The sequence below is a fragment of the Manis pentadactyla genome, chromosome X (assembly GCF_030020395.1).
Source record: "Manis pentadactyla isolate mManPen7 chromosome X, mManPen7.hap1, whole genome shotgun sequence".
NCBI classification, from domain to species: Eukaryota; Metazoa; Chordata; class Mammalia; order Pholidota; family Manidae; genus Manis; species Manis pentadactyla.
The window spans coordinates 72,575,516-72,601,488 of NC_080038.1; the positions used below are offsets into that span (position 1 = coordinate 72,575,516).

The following is a 25,973-nucleotide window of genomic DNA, read 5'->3' on the forward strand; positions in this document are numbered from 1 at the left end:
CTATGGCTGGTTGCAGGTGATTGAGAGTGATCAAGGCACCCAATTTACTGGACATGCATTACAAGAATGAGTGTGGCAATTAGGAATAAAGTAGAAGTTTCATGTACCATATAACCCTACCAGGGCATGCATGATAGAGAGGTACAATGGTTTGTTGAAATGTGGCCTGAAGTCAGACACCAATAGTCTATATGGCTGGTCAGTTCACTTATGGACACTGCTACAGCATTTAATTGAGAAGCCCTGAAAAGGAGCCTTGAGCCCTGTGGATACGCTAACAGATATTGCTGCCTCTCCTATACAACTGCATGTGCAAACCAAAGAGGAGTTACTGAAGCCAGCATATGGCCAGCAGAGCAACATCCTGCTACCAGCCCCAACTGTGTTAAACCCTGGAGACTCTGTTGAACGGATGTGTCCCTGCACATTTCAACACATGGACCAGTGATGGTTGGCCCTTCTGGCACCTTAGGGAAAAGGCCTGGAAGCTGGTCTCCTGTGTATTCCTAGAGTAACAGCAGAGTAGCCCCCCAAAATCATGGTAGTGTACGCAAAACATCAGAGAGGTAAGAGCCTCTAACAGGAAGTTATGTTTAATCTTTATAGCCAGTGCATGTACCTCCTATAGCCCTATATATTGACCCATCTGTAACTCCCACAGGGAGGGGGTGAAAGTCTAGTATAGTAGACCAGGGGGAGATCCCATTACTGCCACTGTCCTATCACAGCACCACTCTCTTGCACGCATCCTACCTGATGGACAAGATTTGCCTATGCTGGTGTCATTAAAACATGTATCTTATCATCCTTAAGGTTGTTTTATTCTACAGTTCCTGTGGCCTGGACATGTCCCCTAGCTGCAGCTGCTGCATGATGATTCCTCTGAACTCCCTATCTGTTCAGCTACTGACTGACTGTGGAATGGGCAAGCTATGGACTTAATCTGCATAGGACTTTGAGCCTAGCTGAATCCTCTGGCTTGAAGATTATCATGATTTTATTGCTGTTGCTATTGTATGTTATTAGTCTGGTTACAATGCTCCAGTTTTCTCACAAAGGGCCACTATGGAATACGGGGATTGAGTATATTGTAAGAGAGATTTCTGGAGGGGTGGGCTGTGAGTAAAATTGCAATTTTCCAGAATCTCTCCTCTGGCCTTAGTGCATCTCCATATTAATAGGTGCTTCTAAGGAGTGGAGAGAAGAAGTCCATCTCCATATCAATAGGTAATTACAAGGTTGCCTGAGGGGGCTTATCTGGAGATTAGATGGGGCCTCTTCTGTAACGGGTAGTAAGAGACATGGGTGATCAGAAGTGGACTGTTTGTAAGAAATAAACGGGTTTCTCCCACTTTATTTTTCCCTTTGACTGATTTCAGTTTCAAAGGTATTTTGCCCCAGGTATTCCCTCCTGAGTTACACATGAGAATTACTACCAAAAGTACAATAAAAATGAACAGCAAACTCCAAAATGGAAAGGATTACTTGGTAATAATGAGGATGAGAAACATCAAGGGCATGGTATTTTCTGCTCCATAGGACCAAACTAGATAAAAATGGACACTTATTTTTTATGTATAAGGTTTGTTCTAATTTATAAATTAAAATTTAACAAATGGAGATAATTTAGTCACCAGGATTTCATTATTAGTATTTTAGAATACTAATACCCAAGGGTAACAAAATATCCCCATAAAAATGATTATACAACTAAAGCTATTTTCATTTTAACATATCCTAAAACTTTTTTAAAAAGCCAAAATGAACACCCTAAGACAGTTTTATTGCCTTATATTACTAGACAGAATACACAAAATTCTTTATATAAATTAACATGTTGCTATACAAATACTTGAAATTTTAAAGTGACAAAAATCAACCACAAAAATATTCCTAAAAACGAATAAATTCCACCAATATTAGTAACCTATATTAAATTTCAAAACAATCTGAAATGTTTTGATTTCTTCATATATTTACTACAAAACTTAATCTTTGATGAGAATCATAAAAGATGCTAAGCAAACAAGTTGATAATTCAAAATGTAGAAATTAATGAAAGGATACTAGCTTCAGAAAGTTGTTTTTTAAAATTGTCCAATATGAAATTAAACTTTAATTTGTTCATAATTAATAACTTAGTTAAAATAATCTATTAGATGTTTGTAATCTCCAGATGAGAGGTAACTTTATTAAGATAATTGCCACAGCTGGCAAAGGAAAACATACTAAAGTTACAAAGAAAGGAAGAAAAAAAAATTTCTCAAAACTTTGGGAAAACACTGACACCATATAAAAGCTCATTTTATGTAGTGTTATATTTGGTTTGCCTGCAACACAGACAACAACTGTAAGTATATGGGCTTAACTATCCTAAGAAAATCAATTCACAGGCTCAATATATTAGTTTCAATTTATTTTGTGTATTTTTGAAAAGTAGCTTTAAACTGTCAAGGGCATATATTTTAGAAAGCAGGTAGAGAATATTTTGTTCCTGACCTTTTCAACTAGGAAAGAAAAAATAGATCTGAATACTGCTGCAATATTTTGTTATAAAATGTCTTTATTTTCTACATTAAAAAACATAGCAGGTAAAGTAAGAGAACATCAAAACCTCTTAAGAAAGAATTTTTAATGTACATTTTTATATCTTTAAAGGAGGCTATCAAACAAATAAATGCAAGTGCCAAACAATCTCTCTCTACCTCAGTCTCCAAATATCATGAATACTTGGGCTACTTTCATAGCCACAGGATAGGATATCTTTTTATATATTTTTCCTAAATATAAGTTTAGGAATATATATAAGACAGGTATATATAAAATATAAGACAGGTTATATTTTTTCCTAAATACCTTATGTCTTGATCCTAAATATACAAAATAGACAGTGTATGAATAAAACATGCAATCCAGCCTTTGGCCAGCTTACCTTGAACTGAGCAGAGTTCTTGCCATTGGGAAGAAAATTCTGGGTAACCATATAGGCATATTATACAGTAGGATGAATGTTCTTGTCAGGGCTTTCAGTTCCTGGCTCAAAAGTTACCTCTCACCTTACTTCTCTCCCTCCTTTACTTACCTTGAATCAAAGCACCATTTATAATTAAGTCTCTGTGGGCAACTTTACTATAAATAAATATGCTAGAGATTCATAGCTCAGCTGTTAAAGCTCATAAGCCATAAGGACATTAGAAATCTATTCATTTCAAAAAGCTCTACAAAACAAAATGCTGACTAAAGATTTTCAGGCTATTTAATGTACCAAACAGCTCCCATCTAAAATGTGAACATATTTACTACCTAAAGTGATCCAAAAAATACCTGCAATGCCTAAAGCAAAAAAAAAGTAAAGCTTTAATTTATTTTGATAGGAAGAAGCACCTTAGTTTCTCAGATTAAAAATAATAAAATATTATGACACACAAGAAAGGAAAGACCCAAGAGTTACATTACAATCTCTAAAGCTGGATAATGGAAAGTAAGTTTCTTTTTTCTTGTTAATTTATATACAGTACCTCAGTTCAGGCATAAAGCAGCAAGAGTACAACTGATTCCAAACAACTTGGAATTTTATTGTAAACATCCCATAAAGAATGGCAACAAGTAAGTCTAGTTTTTTTTGTCTTTGAAGATAATTGGTTATAATGACTAATAACTGCCAAACAAAACACCTTTTATAAACCAAGCCAGTTTAGTTTATCTTTCTTTACTGAATTTTAGCTTAATGGACATTTTGTCCACATACAACATTACATCAACTATTAACTAAATGGTTTCCCATCTTAAAATGTATGGATTTCAAAAACAAACATAAGGTACAGTTCTGTTAATACTTTGTAAGGGATTACAAAAGACAAGGATGTTTTACAGGACAAAGAAAGAAATTATTGATTGCCATCACCACAGTATTGTTTAAAGAATTAACAATGGTAGTACTGCCTAATGTGTATCTGGTGACATATGTAGAAACACATTTCCCAACTGGGCTTCTAAATATTTTTTATATGTGATTTTAAAAGTCAATTACCTATGGCGATTTTAATATGTATCAAGTTTAATTTTTTTAGAAAATACTTATCATGCTTTTATATGTCAAAGTCTCATATTCTAGATTTAATTAAAATAGGTATAAGAATAACAAAAGGGCATACATATAAATAAACACATCTTAACTCTAAGCAGGGCCTTTCTACTGTACTTCTCCCATCAATGAATGAAAAATTGCCAGTCTTAATGAAGTGTACTAAATTAGGTGCAGTCTTCACTGCAGAAAGAGAAGTGAGGATAACAGTAAGCAAAAGAGGAATGATGGAAAAGGAAATAACTAAAGATAGGCTATAAAAGAAATAAACATCTAGAAACTTCAAGGCAATCCATATTTCACCAAATACAGCACCATGAAAAAACTTTATCTTTACATTAGAACTTCATTAAACTTGGTAAACTTGGTCATTAAAAACTTTACTAAGAGGTGAAGAGCAAAAGAGCATGAAAATATTTTCACACTAATTTTTAAAACAAGCCTTAAAAGTGATATCAGAATATTCTATTTTCAATAGAACATTCATAAAGCCTTAGTACCAGAAAAATGTTAGAGATCGGTTTAACATTTAAAACACTGGGCTTTGTCAGAAGTTCCGTTCCTTCCGCCAAAACTAAGCTATCAATTTTGGTACTCAAAATATTGCTAATTGTTTAAAAGGTTGGACATCTAAGTATACCGAAAATTATACAATATGTAAAGTCTCCTTTTTGTGTACATGAAAAATTCCAATTTTAAAGGTAAGTACCAGTTGGTAAATATGCACGAAATAATTCCCAAGATATATAAGTGAGTAATAAGGTGTTTAATTCATCACTACCACAAACATACAAATTTTGAAAAATGCTCAAAAAAGTTTTTATCAAAAAGTTAAAAGTGGCATTCACATCTTTCTCTTTCAATCACTCTGTTATTGTCTGCTGACAATCTATAGGATTACAACAAAAACAACAAGAGAGGATTCAGATTTACTTCAAAATATTGGAAGGCTGAGTTAGATACCTAAGCACACAGCTGCAGAATGTGACTTAAGAATTTTACTCAGTTTCTTAAACCTCTGGGTGAAACAAAGTGCTGTATAAAAGAATTCTAGCACAGTCTGATCTCTGGGAAGGGAAACAGAAGAAAAAACAAATGAAAGAAGGGCAACTTAAATTAAAAGAATGGAGGTGCACATGTACATAACAAAACCTAGATTGTTTATCCAGAAGGCATAATGAAATGGATGATCAAGAAGTATATATATAGGCTAAGCACTCTACAAGAGACAAAGCATTGGTAGACAGTGAATACAGCTGTCTTCCATACAAAATATTCTTTTTTTAATGTCTGAGATAAAGTGTGCCAAGTTGGAAAAAAAAATCTACATACACACATGTGTGAGCATGCATGGCACACACAAACAAATTTAGTCATTAAGTTAACAGGCTAGTGAATGTTCTGAAGAGCATACTATTGCTGGGAGAGATATGCACAGCAAGCCATAGAAGAAACATACAATTCTGTTTTTATGAATGAATATACATGCTAAGATTTTAAAGCTGGGAATTAAAACATTAACATTCATGAGAAATATCACAGTTCACTGACTATTAATATCTAGCATACAATTAGGTTTATACATGTGTATGCTCTTATGGACTAAAGGTAACAGTAGCTTTTTCTTACCAATTTATTTAGGATTTAGACCTTTCTTTAGAACTTTTAATTCATTTCTTACTTGCTTTGCTATGGCTTAACCCAGATCTTATTTAGGTTTAAAGGGCCTCTGAAAATTTAAGATGATAAAATATTCAATGTGATACAAATTATAACACATTCACAAGAGGAGGTGTTACAAAAAAATCAAAGTATAAACTGGGGGGGGGAGTCCAGATATAAAAGTAAAAATATTATCTCCCAAACTTGTTTTTACACTTACTAAAATAATTTGCATGCAAGCAGAAAATGATCTGTTCATTTTGTAATAAGTGATAATTATGGTCACCCAACATACCCTGATGACTAATTCTTTAAATCCTAATAACTGAAATCAACATTATAGCAAAATGCTATTCACTATTTTCACAGTATTTCTTACATATAAAATATGCTTAAAATGTCTTTAGCCTTATCTCTAAACCTAGAAAATATTGACATTTGGGGAATCAACGTGGCATTTTATTTTTCAAAATAAATTATAAATAAAGCTTGAGATAGCTAAAATCACACAAGTGGCAAGTCCACATTTCAAGAGGTCAGCTCTTCATAGAACAATGTCAACAAAAAATTTCATTCTAAAACAATATACACGATACACATGTGTGTATATCCATGAATTTAAGTTAATTCTGCTTGATTACTGTTGTCCAAAGTGTTACTGATGCCAGGAAAACATACGCACAAAGTTAGTCTAAGTGCCCAAGAGATGAATAATGAAAATAGCACATTTTAGCTAAAATTGAATCAATGAGTTTTAAACATGAACATTTTTGAAACTATACTATGGTTAAAAGTGGCAGCTGAGTCACAACCAGAAGCAGTTTTCGTTTAGTGAAAAAGACTGCAAAAACAAAACATCAGCTTGATCTACTGTCCAGTAACAGCAGAAGTTAGTGCCTTTAACAATTCACAGCAATACTTTTTTAAAGCCTGAATATCATTTCTACTGCAAGTGAAAATTGCTTAAAGATGTTAGTATAAGAACAACCCCCACCCAACCGAAACAGAAAAGCAAAGTCATGGGTATACTCCTCCTTCTGCACTTCAGGATTTTCAGATGCATGAAATGATTCAATGCATGATACAAATGCATTAGCTAAGACATATCCTGGGATTACTAGGCATACATTAAGAAATTTCTTTTATCCCACAAGGCTAATCTAAGTGCAAGAAATCTGCTGTTACAGAAACAGAGATCAATACTATCCTTCTCACCTCAAAAATCAAACTATCTAACAAATTAGTGGATTTACAATCTCTCAAATTTGAGGAGTAAAACTCATCTTGGGACTCAAGCTTACTTTTGGAACCATGTGAACTCTACTGCTGTAAACAAGACCACAAAGGCTTTAAAAAATTTGTTTCATGTATAAAATAATGACTAAATATCAGTTTGCAGTACAATGAGGTTCTTTTCTGAAAGATTATAAAGAAGAACCCTTTGGAATGGTATGAGCAGAACTTATTAAAATCAATTCAAAATACTAGCTAGCCAAAACATTCCTACCCAAACTAGCTGCTTTATTATATTTTAATATTCAAATGAAAACCAGTCACTCACAGCTGTTAAATAGTAAGTCATAGCAGAAATATATAAGCAGTAGACCAAGTCTACTTACACAAATATGTTCTAAGAAAAGCCTAAAGTAGAGCATACCATATTTATGAAAATTTGTTAATCACAACTATGAAATTGAGAGCCAATACAACTATTAAACAACTTCTCAGTTTATAACTTATGAGTATTCATTCCTACCAAGGTTGTTCTATTTCTTAGTCAGTAATGAATAACATAAATGATTTTCCTTAACATTTCCAGTAGTTGCAGTTAATGGAGGTAGCTGAGCTACTATTCAAAGAAGTTATTCTTTGTGAATGAGGATTTTTCAAATGTTTAAGTTATTCTTTAAGCTATACAAATTCTATTAATGCAACAAAAAATACAAGGAAAAAGAAAATGGATGCAAGAAACTTTTGCATTTGGCACCTCGCCTAGACTGATACCTCAAGTATTCTTTTTTAATAAAGTTAATGCACACATCAGGACACACCACAAAGATTTGCTGCATATTTACAAGGCACCAACCCTTTCTTACCTTTAACATGAATTAAGCAGATCAATGAAAAGCATATCACGATCCCCCCACCCCCCCAAAAAAACTGTAGTATAAATATATACTTCAGTTCAGTATAATTCATGAAAGTTTGGCCTGGGAAGAGTAAAATAATCCAGATCGTTCTTACAATATAGAAACTGTAAACATTTAATAGCTGCCTTTAGGATTGGTGTATTGTGCAAAAGTTATTATTACTGGGTACAGGAATCAAAATGGCAAAAAAAACTATATAAAACTCTGTAGGAAGGTGCTATACTTCTGTGATACAAAAGCAAAAGAGGGATATTCCATTGAGATAAAAATGTCATGCTACTCTTAAGAAGCCGAATGCTCCTTTAATGTAGTAAATCTGTAGTGTGTCAGTGGTGGTGATGGTGGTGGTGGTGGTGGTGGTGGTGGTGGTGGTGGTGGTGGTGGTGTGTGTGTGTGTGTGTGTGTGTGTGTGTGTCTATATATGGGCTGAATTTCTTAAAATTTAAGGCCTATTGAGTAAGGCTTGTTTGAACAAATGAAGTGTGGAGATCTAAAGTCTTGAAACAAATGTATACTGGCATAATGGAAAAGCACCAATGTGAAAGGAAGCAGAAGTCCCCACACAACTTGCTTTGTAGATAGATTTCCTGGTAAATTCCCTGCAGTAGAAGGCCATTGTATTTTCTAAATGATTCTAAATTTATTAACTGTTAATAATTCCATCCCATGAGATGGCTAACCCTGGCTTTTTCTGTCATTTTACGCACTCTGCCTGATCTGGATGTACCAAGATTCAGAGGATCTTCAGTGGACACAAAATTGTCATTATCAGAATCATCATTATATAAAACAGTCCTTCTGCCTTGGTTTCTTGTTTTAATTCGAGGCAGTCTACTGAAACGTCCTGAAAACATGGTATCAAATTCATCATCTGCAATACGTGCACGTTTGGCTCTGGTGGTTCCTCTGGAAGCACCTCTTCCTCCTCTCCCTCTCCCTCTCCCTCTAGTGCCACCTCCGCCTCTTCCTCGACCTCCTCGTCCCCTGCCTCCTCTTCCTCTGCCTCCTCTACTCCATCTACCCCATCTGCCCCATCTGCCCCTTCCTCCTGTACCTCTCGTCTTCCAGTTTCTTTTTCCATTGGCATATTGCTTGCTGAGTTTTCTTTTAGGCCTGGTTTGTATGAATTTGCTATAGTCATGGTCTCCATCTACATAATCTTGATCTGTTCTGGAAGTTGATTCAGAGTCAGAATCAGAATCACAGGTACTTTCAGAACTTAAACTGGATCCTAACTCTCCACTGTCTGAAGAAGATAAATGCGATTTCTCTTTTGTTTCTTTTTTCTCTTTCTCTTCTCTTCCCATGTTTTCATCTTCTTCTGATGCACTAAGTAGCTTTCTCTTGATTCCTGTCCGGGGCTCTCTGCCATCACCATTTGTAAGGGGTCCATCAAGGGAGTGATCTAAATTAAGATAAATGATTTCTTAAAATTAAGCTTTCACACTGATCAAACAGTTATTTAGGTTCAAAAGTAAAATAAACAGTCTATCAAAAAATATTTAGTACCCAAAGATGGGGTAAAATAATCAAGATAATCAAGAATACTGGAGTATGAATTTAAATCTGCTGGAAATGGAAGATAGTAAACTTTGATTTTTGTCGGCTTTTTGGCGGGGAGCAGGGAGAAGAGTGTGGAGGGATGATGCATGGTAAGGTAGATGGGCAGAAATTTTAAGAGCTTGAACTCTAGAAAGAATTATCTGGGAATATGTATCAGAATACTTTTATTCATTCCTTCATACAGCAGGTATTTACTGATCACCTACTATACTGCTTGGAGCTTGGAACATAGCAATGAGACAAAGTCCTTGCTCTTTGAATTTATATTTTAGTGGGAATGCTCAATAGACAATAAAGGGAACAAATAAATAATATGATTTCAAATAGTGAAATTTGCTATAAAGTAAAAGAAAAAAGGGTAAGTATGAGGTTATTTTAGAAGGGGAAGATATTTTTGCAGAGGTATTTGAGAAAAGAACTGAATCAAGTGAGATCTGGGGAAAAAACATTACATTGGAGTAAACAGAAACCCGGTGTAACTGGAGCAGTAGTAGATGACTGCCACTGGTAGGTTTTAAAATTGGAGAAAGATAGGATCTGATACACATTTTTTAAAGAATGCTATGGTTGGTGTATAGAGAAGAGACTATAGAAGGGACAAGATTGGAAGCAGAGACCTATTAGGACTCCCTTGTTATAGTCTGTAAGATATGATGAGGAATGTACCAATAGAGGTAATGAAAGTGATTAGATTTGGAAAATTCTTCTAGAGGAGCCACCAAAACTGACCTTTGTTTTTAAAGTTCAAACTGACAGGAATTGCTGACAAGCTAGATGTCAAGGGTTAAACACGGAATGAAGGTCAACTCCTAGGTTTTATGGTCTGAGCAACTGGGTGAATAGTAGAGATAATTCTGCTAAGTTGGAGAACATTGTAGGAGGAACAGTTTGGTCAGGATGGTGGAAAAATCAAGATTTCGGTTTTAAATACTCCTAGAGATGCAAGTATAGACATTTTTAAAAGTAAAAGGAAAAAAGCAGGTAGACACACAAGTCTAGAGCTCAGGGGAGACTCAGATTGAAGTTGAGACATAATTTTGGAAATTTTCAGTGAAGAGATGACATTTAGGGTCAAGAGAACTCAAAGAGCTCAGCAAGAGGAGAAGTAAAGAGAGAGAAGGTGGCTGATGACTGAGACTTAGGATATTTCAACATTTAAATATAAAGAAGAACCAGCAAAGATAATTGAGAAGTGAGGTAGGACAAAAACAGGAGAATATGCTGGGAACAAAGACTAGGGTTGTATGGTAACCACAGTTACAAGACTTGTCTAATGGTTAGGTGTTATGGACTGAATTGTGTCTTCCTTTCAAATATCTTATGTTGAAACCCTATCTCCAAGTGTGACTGTTTGGAGATAGGACCTATAAGAAAGTAAAGTTAAATGTAGTCATAAGGGTCCTAATGCACCGGAACTGGTGTCCTTCTAACAAGAGGAAGAGACAGCAGTGCTCCTCTCTCTCTTTCTCTCCGTACGAGCACAGAGAAAAAGTCACATGAGGATAAAACAAGAAGGTAGCCATCAGCAGTCATTGGCAGACACCAACCCTACTGGCAGCTGAATTTGACTTTTAGCCTCTAGAACTGTGAGAAAATAAATGTCTGTTGTAAGTATATGAAAAGGTGCTCAACATTTCTAATTACCAGGGAAATGCAAATCAAAACCACAATCAGATATTACCTCATACCTATTAGGATGGCCACTACCAACAAGATAAAAGATAAGTGTTGGTGAGGATGTGGAGAAAAGGGAACCCTTATACACTATTGGTGAAAATGTAAATTAGTATATCATCTTTGTGGAAATAACACGGAGGGTCTTCAAAAAATCAGAAGTAGAAATACCATTTGATCTAGCAATTCCACTTTTGGGTATATATCCAAAGGATGTAAAATCAGGATCTTAAAAAAATACCTTTATTCCCATGCTTACAGAAGAATTATTCACAATAACCAAGATATGAAAAGAACCTGTATCTCTTTCTACAGATGACCAGATCAAGAAAGTATGGCATACACATACGCACATGCATACTTGCACACATGCACGCACACACACACACAATGGAATATTACTCAGCCTTAAAAAAGAAGGAACTCTAGCCATTTGTGACAATATAGATGGAGCTGGAGTACATTATGTTAAGCAAAATAAGCAAGACACAGAGAGAGAAACAGTGCATGGTGTGACTTATATGTGTAATCTAAAATAGTTATACTCATAGTAGAGAGAGGAGAATGGTGGTTGCCAGGGGATGGGGGAAAGGAAATGGGGAGGTGTTGGTCAAAGGGTACAAACATTCAGTTATTCAGGATGAGTTAGTTCAGGATATCTAATGTATAGCATGGCAACTACAGTTAACAATACCGTATTATATACTTGAAATTTGCTAACAGGATAGATCTTAATTAAATCTTTTCAACACACACACACACACACACACACACACACACACACATACACACATTATAACCATGTAGAGGTGATGGATATGTTAATTAGTTTGATTGTGGTGACCATTTCATAATGTACACATATATTGCATATCAAGTACACTTTACATATATATTTTATTTACATATGATATATATTTACACATATATATCAATGATATCTCAATAAAGCTACCAAAAAAAATCTATGTTTAAGTCACCCAGTCTATGGTATCTTGTTGTGACAGCCTAAGCTGATTAATACACTAAAGACTGAGGTGATAGCAACTCTAGACAAGAGATTTAAGAGGAATTGAAGAGTTGCAGAACTCACAACTTAGCAACTGACTGTATATTAAGGTAAGAAGAGAGTCAAAGAAAAACTGCAAGATTTAAGTAGGGTGACTAGGAAGGTGGTGGTGCCATTAACTAAAACAGTGAGTGCAGAAAAAGAAGCAAGCTTGAGACAGGAAGATGGCTGATGAGCACCCAAGGTAAAATTTTTTAGGAAGCACTTGGAAATGAAACTAGTAGAATAAAGAGATGTCAGTGCTAAATGTATGAATTTGCAGAGTCATCAGCATTAAGATGGTTGATGTAGCTATTAGATTCCTTTATTTATAGAAGAACAAAAACAAAAACAAAAAACAAACAAAAAGCAGTGGAAAACTGCAAAGAGGAAGCAAGTAAGGCCAAAGGAAAAAAAAAACAGAAAATAAGAAATAAAAGAGGGACAGAGAGAGATATAGGAGCAACAGTAGAAAAGCCAGGTAGTAGAGTTCCTAGAAGGGGTAGTCAAGAGCATGCAATGATAAAGAAAGATCAAGAAGATAGGGACTAAGGAAAAGGCACTGGTTGGTCACTTGATGATTACTGTAATTTTGGAGAGCATAGCTTTTGGAGAGTGGTGAGAGGAGAAACAAGACTACAAAGAACAAAGAAATGTGTACATGGAAAAAAAAATAAGTACAATCAGTTACCCTTTCTAAAAGCTTGACAGAGAAGGGAAGGGCAAAAAAGAAGGAAATGGCTTGAGTATGTACTGTGCAGTAGGATCAGAGGAGAGAATGAAGATACAAATTGGGAAAAATAAAGGTACTAATTATTTTAAAGTAATCAAATAGGTTTCTTTCAGTATTTCTCACATAAACAGTATAAAATATGTCTTCAGAAAGTCTATTATTAAGTTATCTGATACTTCAGTAACAATAGATAAACTACTTAATCTTTCATTAGAAATTTATATGAAATAAACTATATATTCCAAGATATTTGTAAAAGCCTATTAACTATTCTTCACAAACTTCAAATAGATGGACATATTCAAACTTTTTTTGAATATGTTCAGGGTCCATAACATAGGATTAAGTATACGAAGAAAGTTTGTGTAAAAACAATAAACTTCAAGTATTTATAACTGATACCCCCTGACATGGTTCAATGTGGGTGCATATGACAATGAATTATTAGGTCAGTGATTTCTTTTTAAGCAGTGAAAAGTTTTCTTCATTAATAATTACATGGAAGCTCATTACATGAAATAAAAAGCAGAGTGGTTCTGGTTGAATGGAGAAGGCTCTTGTGAGAATTCCTGAAGTACTTGTGTGGATCACCCAGAAACAGGCAGAGCACAGTCTGAAACCCACTGACTTATTTAGACAGTAGGCCCCAGGGGAAGAGAGTATCCAAGTTATATAACTGGAAAATCAAAGGAGGTGGTAGAAGTGGGTGTTCACTGAAAAAAAGGCTCATTCTTCAACCCAAACCCTTTTTCTATTGGGTAGCCCTTAAAAATATGAGCCCTATTTAAAGATGATTTCAGAAATTCTTTCCTTTCTTATTAATATGGTTTAATATACCAAAAATCCTAAATGTATCTAACAGTCTGATTTTTATGTGCTTGGGGAAAGATCTTTTCATTTAGTTTTTCATTTCTATTCATTTTGTATTTTGTTTTAAGACTAAAATATGTTTGGAAATAGTTTTTGGGAATCTGCTAATGGTGTGTTCCTAGTTGTGAATATGAACCCTATCTGACTCAAATTTGACAATATTAAAATCCTGATTAACTAGAGGACATGCTAATTTTTACTACCTAACTATGTCAGTTTTTAAATGATTCATCTGCCACCATGAGGGAGAAGGGAATAAATGCTTTAGTCATATTTATTTCTTACCTTGTTTAACTGGCAAAACTCTATTCCGAAATGACTTGCTTTTCCCTGGGTCATGGCTATTTCCACTTCTGCTATATCCACTGAAGCTTGATGAAGAAAATGGTCCATCCAGTTCATCATCAAGTAAGTATAATGAAAGCCCTTCAGCAGAATCTGAAACTTTATTTGAAAGGATTATGATGTTAACATAATTATCATGTTTTTAGGAAAGTTAAACAGGCTGCTTTAAAAACTATATACCACTCAGTTATTTTACTCTAACAACAAAATTGTAGGTTATTTGAAGAAGGAAATTTAAATATTTTGAGAACATATGTTTTATCATATCATTAAGTTTTCAAGCACAGAATGTCAGAAAAGCTGGTCCAGGGAAACCACCTCCCCATATAATGAATCTTCGATTCTTATGTTGGCCAATATATTGTAGATAAGTGCTCTGAGATATAATGAATGTTAAAAATCAGTCATAGAGTTTTAAAACTGAGAGACTTTAAAATTGATCTAGTCTTAACACCTTCATTTTAAAAATGAAGAAACTGAATCCTATAGCCTAATGTCTTACCCAGGACCACAAAGCTAGAGAGAACTGGGAATAAAGCACAACTTTTCTATATCCAAATCCATTGCTCTTTGCACTATAAACCATGCAGCCTCTTCTAGATTCTCAATAGCAGTATTAAACTGAAATACAACATGAAAAATGAAAGATATTTACCAGGAGATGAGAAAGGAGAGCTAGTCCTGGCATAAGACACTGAGGTATTCTGGTCATTTTTAGGCTGCAACTTCATTTGTTTCTGTTTGCCTTTTGGACTACAAATTAAAATGCATAACAATGAACACTTTTTTCTGTTAGCAATATATCAGGACGGATGGTATGATACAAAATGCTTACAATGACCAAAGAAGAATTTACCTTTAAGTGAAATGCTTCAAATTGTTACAAGGTTAAATTTCAATTAATAAAATAAAAAAAGTCTTTGGCATAGTAAAATTCACATAAACAAAGCTTTGGGTTACCAGCTTGATCTTTATACAGGTATAAGAATTCTAAAATATAAAATAAAATTTCTTGGATCTTGGGATCCCCAGAAACTATTCAATAAACTTTAAGAAATGAGATAATACATATACAAAATGCTACATTAATGTAATATACCTAGGAGCTCTGCTACTAGATAACGAACTGCTGCTGCTTCTTAGTCGTTTTCTGTACCGTGGCCTTCTCCTCCTCTGACTCTGGATTGCTGACTTATATTCAGAGATGATATTTTTAATATGACTTTCAAATAAGGCAGATAATCGCAATGTCATGCTATAGATCTGAAAAGGTAAAAGTTAGTCTTGCTTTACCAATTACTTCAATTATATAATAAATAAAAGATATAAAAACATGCCTGGACAAATATCATATGGGCATCATTCTTTCAGACAAAAATATATGCACTACTTCATACAATTGAAAAATTCCTCCTCTAGAATTAAAACAAGATACCATTTTCACCTAAAAATTAATACAGAATTTAAAAAATAACAGTCAATGTTGGGAAGGGTAGGAAAACAAGATTTTCATACATTGCCAGTGGGTATTTTAACTAGAACATTCTAAACAAATCTGCAATATGTACCAAGAACCTTAAAAAAATATACATATCCTTTGGCTAATAATTTCTCTTCTGGAATTTATCCTAAGGAAGTATCAGAGACTTGCCCACACAAAAAAAATTAAGTTCAAGGATGTTAAAGATGTTAGCCATATCGTTATTCATGTAAAGTGAAAAACTAGAAACAACCTAAATCTCTAGCATCAGCCACTGTTTAAGTATCATAGAACCACCATACAGTAGAATACCATGGAAACAATAAATTTTGTTTTCAGAGTAATAATTATATGGGAAAATGTCATAATATATAAGTTTCAAAATACAAAATTCACTGTTTTAAAGAATATACAAACATATATAAGTATATATGTAAATATAGGAAATAAATGTGAAAAAATTATGCCTGCAGAATTCAGTGAAAATCACTTAAATGAGGTAGAAGTGGGCAAATCTATCCTGTGTTACTAATTTAAAAATTAATTGGATACTAGTGATTAAAAAACACAAAAATTATTTCTATTTTTTGTTCTCAAGATATTTAAGTTCTGACAAAACATAAGGACAGTATTAAATACAAGTTTGATTAAACAGTTATAGCTTCCCAATATGGGTCACTTTTTGTTATAATAAAGGGAATATAAATATTGAGCTAATTCAAATATTTCATATAAATTAATACTGTCAACCACTTTTATTTAGTAAATTACTTATTGGACATATTAAAGGGTACTCAAATTATTACCTCTCCTTTCCTTGACCTCTCTCTAGTAGATGTAAATATTACTAAAGAGTAAAGAAGAAGCAGGTAGGAGAAAAGAAAAGGAGTTTAATTTCAGAATGCTAAATGTATCTTTATGCACGACTAATAAACTGTTTCAGAGAAAATACTGAAAATCAAACTTCAATAACTATGTCAGAACTATAGTACATACTTGGTTAACAATTTTAAAACTGGTGAAAGAAAACTGCCTGATAAAACTAAATGCTTAGTTAATCCACCTTATATTGTTTTTTCATACCCTTGACTTTTTATTAGAGGTATAAGCTTTGGAGTTGCTGAATATTTGGCGAACATCCTTATAAAATTCCAGAGGACTACCATAATTTCCAGCTTCCAAAGTTTCCTTCACAGTGCTGAAGTCCATAGGAGTGTCTATAACATCTTGGTAATCCTAGAAAGAAAAATGAGCTATTAAATACACAGGCTGGGTAAAAATACTACATGATACAATGGAACGAGATTTATGCCATCAACCCACCATGACATAAACACATTGCTTTTCAATCTGCCAACTACCTTCCCCCAACCTCAAACCAGCCTTTTAATAGAACTCTTTTGGTGACTCAGCAAAATAGCAGGGGTTGATAATAGGGCCTTAGCCCTCAACCTACAGTTGATAACTCTATGACTCTCTCAAAGGACAGAATAGAAAATCTGAAGCCAATGGCTTCATCCCTACAGAGCCCATAACATGGAATTCTATTTCTTGCTTAAAGGCTGAAGCAACCCCCAACTCCCTGGAAAACTACTCAACGAAAGTTGAGGATGGCACTATTCACATACAATTAAATAGTTCCATGTCTCAAATTAGCAACATATTTCCAAAATATTCCTTGCTATGAGGGCATGCTATCTAAAATATCATTAGTTGAAGATCAAAGTCAAATTGGCCTTGTCTGTCTCCTATCTTTGTTTTTTAATGAATGCGACACTTTTGCTTCATCTCAAGTCTTCATCTCATAGATTCAGAATTAGTACAATTTTTATTAGGAAAGGGAGAAAAGTCTCTCTATTTAAATTTAAATCTGTAAAGTCTAGTTAGGATATTCCTAGGGTTAACATATGGAATTACACCTGACATTTACACCCATATATACCACAATGATCAATAAAATAAAAACATGTTTCAGAGCGAAAGCCATAGTCAATATTAGATCCCTCATCGTATTTAGAATCATAAAGAAGTAAAATCACTACATTTCTCTCAAAGGAGAAGCCAAACAGTCAGAAGAGGGAGCAGAGGGAAGGTATTATAAAAAGAGAAAATATCTTTTATTTTTCAAAGTATGAGAAACCACAATTGCTCTTAATGTATCTTTTTTATTTTATTTTTGCTTAAATCATAAAAACCCAAAGTGTACTGTAATGCAAGCATGGCTTATGAAACACAGAAGAAACATGTTGGGTATATCTGTTATATAACGACCAAAACTCAAAAGCCCCAGTCAGCCTACTGAAAGAAATCCCAATGGGAATAATCAACTGCAATACAGACATAACTATATTGGGTAACTGATGTTTTCTACTCTGCTACAGTAGCTTTAGATCTACAGAAACAAACATATACACAGATGCTACAAAAGAACACTCTTAATAACAGTTGACTTAAAAAAACAAAAATAAACAACAAAAAAGCAAAGGTAAAAAAAAGAGTAAGCAGAATTGAAAAACAGCTTTGCAAATTATAAAAGGTTCATTTACAGTAACAATGCAAACACAACCTTTTAGGAGACTATTAGGAATACCTCAGAAAAAGATGGGCCTTGTTGCCTTTCTGGAACAAGTGACTCTGAGGATTCTCCCTCCTGCTCTTGATGGCCCTATTAGGGTAAAGAAGATATATTGTAATTCCAGACCACCACAACAAAATATCAAGACTTGCAATGCAATTATGATTTAAGGCTTAAAGATTCATAAATAGGAATTATGTTTTTACTGATTATACTTTAAGATGAAAGAATTACATATTTATCATTCTCCTCTGCTATGAAAAACATAAGACTAATTTATTCTTCCCAAATTCCCTATAAACAAACAAAGCAAGCTTTGCTGAACAGAATTTTGTTCCTTATTTGAATGATATTTCTTCCCAACTAAAACCTGTGTATGCAGAGAGTACTGATGTTTACTAATTTCAGAGGAATGTTGGAGGTACTTCTGAAATACTGCATACATTTTCTCTGAAAAAATTAAAGTAGATTTGCTATGTGTACTAAAAGGTTATCCAACATACAAATGGATGCACTCCTAGAAAAGGAATCCTATAATCTAAGGTCTCATGTTTTTATTCTTTGATGAAAAGTAGTATGGTCTGTTGATTACTCCAAGTGATATATTGAATAACATATTTAGTATAAATTAAACAGGTCTAACATAGGTCACCAAAGGTCTCCAGTGCATAGAAGTGTATTAGAAGTTAGTAAAATGTATTAAACACATACCCAAAATAAAAGTAGGAAGGAACTGCAAAGATATTAGATTCAAATTTGTTTTACAACTATATAATTTACCTACAAAGTACATGACAGGAATTTGAAAATTCATAACTAAGGACACTACCCATTTTCACAATTCAAAGATGTAAACAAGGAAGGAAGAAGTAGAAAGGAGAGAGGGAGGAAAGACGAAAAAGTAAGGGAAAACAGGGAAAAATGGTTTTTAACTAGGTCTTAACAAGAACAGTTATGAGAAATTAGAAATTATTTAAACAAATGTATGCTTACTGGGTAAGAAAGATGATCGGCTGGCTGTCGAAATGGCTCTGAATCTTCACGTTCATAAATGAGGCTCAACAATTCTCTGCATTGTTTTCTCCAAGCACCAGGATTACACTTCAAAGACTGTCTTCTGCCTCGGCATTTAACCTATAGATTTTAACAGAATTATATCTAAAAGTTTTCCTTAACTTTTCATTGACATTCTTCTGTTGTCCTAATGTTAATGTAACTACATAACGGAACAGCTATTTAGAAGTTTCTTAGTTTAGACCAGGCATCATTCTCCCTGGCAGAAATACAACCAAACAAAAACTAGATTATCATATTCATGGAAATAGCAAGAACTCTAGTATTCCATTTTAAGAAAATCTGAATGTTAAATAAAACACAGAGAAACAAATTTCTTTTTCTCTACAAGGTTAGTAATTTTAATACCTTAATATCTGCTGGTAGTTATGGTGCCTGACAATGGCACCATGATTTTCTCAAAATAACACTTAAATGATACTTTTGTTTTGTTTTCTATTTTTCAGTAAATACTTTGTGGTTATGATAAATTCTGGCCTTTATCATTTGATGCCTTTTTTATATGATCTATTTCAGTATTTCAAAGGAAAATTTTCCTTATACAGACCAAATATTTGCCTCATTATCACAGATGGGATGTATTAAGAACAGAGTTCAACATAATGGATCTGAGGCTGCTATGTTTAAAAGGGCTTGATAGTAAGGTTAGTCCTTACTTGGTGTCTGGGAACTTGGCACTTGAACTGCTTCATATATAATAAAGGGGGTTTACTGTGCCTATACTGTTTGTACAAAGAATGTGATTTGTGCTGAACACCTGCTTTCCTGTACTCTCCTGCTTTCAGGGAATCTGAAATCTTGCATGTACTACTCAGATGGTGCCTACATAACTAGGTCCCAATAAATTCCTTGGGGACTCAGTCTGTAATCACACATACATTGCTATATTTTCACTGCTGGGAAAAGTGTACTCTATGTGGCCCCTCAGAGGAGGAAGAGAGCATAAGGAAGCCTGTACACGGATTCTTCCAGACTCTGCCCATGTCTTTTTCCCTGTGATCCACCTGCATATCCTTACTGTGTCACTGTAATACATCTTAGCAATGAGTAACAACTATACTGAATCCTATGAGTCTGTCTAGCAACTATCCAAACAGGTGGGGTTGGTCTTAGGGATCCCCAACAAAGAAAGCCAGAAAATTTTATTTAGCAGTTTTTTTATACACTCACCCTTCTTCCAGATGAAGTACCAGGACCATCTGAATCTAAATAAACAATTTCTATATCCTAAAATTAAAAGGGAAGAGCAAGAGAAAATTTTAAGTTACATTCAAAGACTCACAAAGTAGATGAGCATTTACAAAGAAATAGCAAATTCAATCACTATTAACTCCCTCACTGGAGCAGGCAGCAGAACAGACTGGAGGGAGATTCATGCCAAACTGCATATATAGCTGGAAAATATACTAAGAAAAAGAGTAAACAAGGTTTCTCTTTAAATCAGAATAGGAAACGAAATAGAAAAAGTAGTGTCTGGTATTTAAAGTTATAGTTAAATGTTAGTTTTTTAAAAAACATATTATATACGATATGCTAATGTAATATACTATAATCATGGATTACTAAAGATTAATCTTTTGCTACTTCAGGAAATACATCTCTTTCTATAGGGAAAATATGAATGTGTATTAAAACCTAAAATTCACTTAAGAATTTTCCCGAGGGATAGTTTTTTAATACAAAGAGACAAGGCCTGTGCACCACTATTCACCTAGTGATGGTGAAACACACAGGTAATGCCTTGGAATAAAAGGTAGCTTATGCACTACTGGTACCATTTCTAATAAATAAAGTTGTTGAATTTACGTTTGAATTTTCTATTCTAAATCAAAGAGTGCTACTCTGAGGATAGCAATGTCCATTCATGATAGAAACTCTCAACAAACTAGATATAGAGGGAATGTACCCCAATATAACACAGGTCATATATAACAAACCCACAGCTTAACATTATCGATGGTGAAAAGCTAAAAGCTTTTCCTTAACATCAGAAACAAGACAAGGATGCCCACTATAGCCATTTTTATTTAACATAGTATTGGAAGTCCTAACTAGAGCAATTAGGCAAAAAAAGAAAATAAAACTAAAAAGCATCAGAATTGGAAAGGAGGAAGTAAAAGTGTCTCTATTAGCAAAGGACATGATATTATATACAGAAAATACTAAAGACTCCACCAAAAAACTCAGAATAAACAAATTCAGAAAAGTTGCAAATCAATATAAAAAATAATTTGTTTCTATACACTAATACTGAACTAGCAGAAAGCAAAACTAAGAAAGTAACCCCATTTATAACTGCATCAAAAAGAATAAAATACCTAGGAATAAACTTAGCCAAATAGGTAAAAGACCTGTACTCTGAAAACTATACAACACTGACAAAGGAAAAGACATAAATAAATGGAAAGACACTCTTTGCTAATGGACTGGAAGAATTGATACCATTAAAATATCTATACTACTCTAAGCAATCTATATATTTAATTCTATCCCTGTCAAAATTTCAGCAGTGTTTTTCACAGAAATACAAAAAACAATTCTAAAATTTCCATGGAACCACAAAAAAGACTCCTAACAGCTAAAGAACCTTTTGAAAGAACAAAGCTGAAGGCATCACAATTCCTGATTTCAAACTACAACACAAAGCCATAGTAATCAAAACAGTATGGTACTGGCATTAAAAGGAGACACATAGATTAATGGAAGAGTCTTCACACAGAAACCACATATGTATGGACAATTAATTTACAACAAAGGAGACGAGAATATACAATGGGAAAAGGATAGCCTATTCAAGAATTGGTGCTGGGAAAACTGGATATCCACAAACAGAAGAATTAAATTAGAACACTGTCTTACACCATACACAAAAACTCAACTCAGAATGGATTAAAGACTTGGATGTAAGATTTGAAACTATGAAATTCCTATAAGAAAACAGAAGGACAGAGGGAAGCCCCGCCTATGGCAGCTACAAACACAAAGCATAGAGGCTTATACCTCTGTGCTTGAACCACTGATTCCAGCAGTGGAGACAGGATAGCAGCTGGGAAGCAGGAAACAGCTCTTTCCTCCCTGCCAAGCACCAACACCGCTCCGCTGTGATACCCGACATTGCTCCAGGGGCTGAGCCGCCCCAGAGAGTAGAGCTTCTGGGCACTAGAGGGCACCACAAATTATGAAACATCAAAGGAACCTGGTTCAAAACAAAATTATGAACACAACACCTGAGAAAGATTCAAATGAAATCAACCACACGAATCTTCCAGGAACGGATTTCAAAATAAAAATCATTAACATGCTCATGGAGGTACAGAAAAATATTCAAGAACTCAGGAATGAATTCCGGGTGCAGATCCAGTCATTGAAGAGCACAATGGAGGATATTAAAAGCAGATTAGATACGGTGGAGGAGATGATAAATGAAATGGAAATTAGAGAAGAAAACAAAGAAGCTGAGGCACAGAGAGAAAAAAGGATCTCTAAGAATGAAAGAATATTGAGAGAACTGTGTGCCCAATCCAAACGGAACAATATTCACATTATAGAGGTACCAGAAGAAGAAGAGAGAGAAAAATTGATACAAAGTGTCTTTGAGGAGGTAATTGCTGAAAACTTCCCAAATCTGGGGATGGATATAGTTTCTCAGGCCATGGAGGCACACAGATCTCCCAACACAAGGGACCCAAGGAAGACAACACCAAGACATATACTAATTAAAATGGCAAAGACCAAGGATATAAGGACAGACTGTAAAAAGCAGCCAGAGGAAGAAACAAGATCACATAAAAGGAAAGCCCATCAGGCTATAATCAGACTTCTCAACAGAAACCATAAAGGCCAAGGAAGGGAGTGGCATGATATATTTAATGCAATGAAGCAGAAGGGCCTAGAACCAAGAATACTTTATCTGGAAAGATTGTCATTTAAATTTGAAGGAGGGAATAAACAATTTCCAGATAAGCAAAAGCTGAGAGAATTTACCTCCCACAAAACATCTCTATAGTGTATTTTGGAGGGATTGCTATAGATGGAAGAGTTCCTAAGGTTTAATAGCTGTTACCAGAGGTAATAAAATCACAGAAAAGAAAGTAGAACATTTAATTACTAAGCAAATACAAAATTAAATCAACTATCCCCAAAGTCAATCAAGGGACAGACAAAGAGTACAGAATATGATGTGTAATACATAAATAATGGAGGAAGAAGAAAAAAGAGAAGAAAAAGAGAACCTTTAGATTGTGTTTGTAATAGCATATTAAGTGTGTTAAGTCAGACTCTTAGACAGTAAGGAAGTTAACCTTAAACATTTCATAACCACGAATCTAAAGCCTACAATGGCAGTAAGTACATGCCTATCAATAATCACCCTAAATGTAAATGAACCAAATGCACCAATAAAAAGACAAAGAGACACTGAATGGATAAAAAAACAAGACCCATCTATATGCTGCCTACAAGAGACTCACTTTAAAACCAAAGATATACACAGACTAAAAGTGAAGGGATGGAAAAAGATATTTCATGCAACTGATAGGGAGAAAAAAGCAGAAGTTGCAATACTTGTATCAGACAAAATAGACTTCAAAACAAAGATAATCAAAAGAGACAAAGAAGGACATTACATAATGATTAAGGGGTCAATCCCACAAGAAGACAAAACCTTAATAAATATCTATGCACCCAACACAGGAGCACCCACATATGTGAAACAAATACCAGCAGAATTAAAAGGGGAAATGGAATGCAAGGCATTCATTCTAGGAGACTTCAACACTCTGCTCACTCTGAAGGACAGATCAACCAGACAGAAAATAAGTAAGGAGACAGAGGAACTGAACAACACATTAGAACACATGGACCTAACAGAAAATCTACAGAACTCCACACCCAAAATCAGCAGAATACACATTCTTCTCAAGTGCACATGGAACATTTTCAAGAATAGATCATATATTAGGCCACAAAAAGAGCCTAGGTAAATTTAAAAAGATTGAAATTGTACCAACCAGTTACTCAGACCACAAAGGTACAAAACTAGAAATAAATTATGCAAAGAAAAAATCCCACAAACACATGGAAGCTTCACAACATGCTCCTAAATAACCAATGGATCAATGACCAAATAAAAACAGAGATCACGCAATATATGGAGACAGATGAAAACAATAATTCAACACTGCAAAATCTGTGGGATGCAGCGAAGGCCGTGCTAAGAGGAAAGTATATTGCAATACAGGCCAACCTCAGGAAAGAAGAACAATTCCATATGAAAAGTCTAAACTCTCAATTAATGAAACTAGAAAAAGAACAACAAATGAGGCCCACAGTCAGTAGAAGGAGGAACATAATAGAGATTAGAGCAGAAATAAATAAAATCGAGAAGAATAAAACAGTAGAAAGAATCAATGAAAGCAAGAGCTGGTTCTTTGAGAAAATAAACAAAATAGATAAACCCCTAGACAGACTTATTAATAAAAAAAGAGTCTACACACATAAACAGAATCAGAAATGAGAAAGGAAAAATCACGACAGACACCACAGACATACAAGGAGTTATTAGAGAAAACTATGAAAATGTATATGCTAACAAGCTGGAAAACCTAGAAGAAATGGACAACTTACTAGAAAATTATAACCTTCCAAGGCTGACCCAGACAGAAACAGAAAATCTGAACAGACTAATTACCCACAAGGAAATTGAACTGCCAATCAAAAACTATCTAAGAACAAAACCTCTGGACCAGATGGCTTCAATGCTGAATTTAAACAAACATTTAGGGAAGACCTTATACCCATCTACCTTAAAGTTTTCCAAGGAGTAGAAGAGGGAATACTTCCAAACTCATTCTATGAGGCCAGGATCACTCTAATACCAAAACCAGGCAAAGACACCACAAAAAAGAAAATTACAGACCAATATCCCTGCTGAACAATGATGCAAAAACACTCAACAAAATATTAGCAAACCGAATTCAAAAATATACCAAAAAAATCTCATCCATCATGAACAGTAGGATTTACTCCAGAGATGCAAGGATGGTACAACATTCGAAAATCCATCAACATCATCCACCACATCAACAAAAAGAAGGACAAAAACCACATGATCACCTCCACAGATGCTGAAAAAGCATTTGACAAAACTCAACATCCATTCATGATAAAAATTCTCAATAAAATGTGTATAGACGGCAAGTACCTCAACATGATAAAGGCCATATATGACAAACCCACAGCCAACTTTATACTTAATAGCGAGAAGCTGAAAGCTTTTCCTTTAAGATAGGGAACAAGACAAGGATGCCCACTCTCCCCAGTTCTACTCAACATTGTACTGGAGGTTCTAGCCATGGCAATCAGGAAACACAAATAAATAAAAGGCATCCAGATTGGCAAGGAAGAAGTTAAACTGTCCCTGTTTGCAGATGACATGATACTGTATATAAAAAACCCTACAGAATCCACTCCAAAACAACTAGATCTAATATCTGAATTCAGCAAAGTTGTGGGATACAAAATTAATACACAGAAATCTGTTGCATTCCTATACACTAATGGTGAACTAGCAAAAAGAGAAATCAGGAAAACAATTCCATTCACAACTGCATCAAAAAGAATAAAATATCTAGGAATAAACCTAACCAAAGAAGTGAAAAGACCTATACTCTGGAAATTACAAGACACTCATGAGAGAAATTAAAGAAGATACCAA

The 25,973-nt window shown here is 34.4% G+C and overlaps 1 protein-coding gene across 1 annotated transcript in view; it reads right to left on the minus strand.

The window, feature by feature from the left end:
• Window positions 1-2,300: 2,300 nt before the first annotated feature.
• Window positions 2,301-25,973, minus strand: part of BRWD3 (bromodomain and WD repeat domain containing 3) — a 160,740-nt gene continuing 137,067 nt past the window's right edge. The window contains exons 34-41 of the mRNA XM_036929979.2: window positions 20,429-20,485; window positions 19,178-19,318; window positions 18,200-18,274; window positions 16,693-16,845; window positions 15,229-15,392; window positions 14,785-14,882; window positions 14,070-14,228; window positions 2,301-9,301 (exon numbers count right to left, since the gene is read on the minus strand). Coding sequence (XP_036785874.2) covers window positions 8,547-9,301; window positions 14,070-14,228; window positions 14,785-14,882; window positions 15,229-15,392; window positions 16,693-16,845; window positions 18,200-18,274; window positions 19,178-19,318; window positions 20,429-20,485 — 1,602 coding nt within the window. The 3' untranslated portion in view covers window positions 2,301-8,546. The remainder of the gene's footprint in view (window positions 9,302-14,069; window positions 14,229-14,784; window positions 14,883-15,228; window positions 15,393-16,692; window positions 16,846-18,199; window positions 18,275-19,177; window positions 19,319-20,428; window positions 20,486-25,973) is intronic.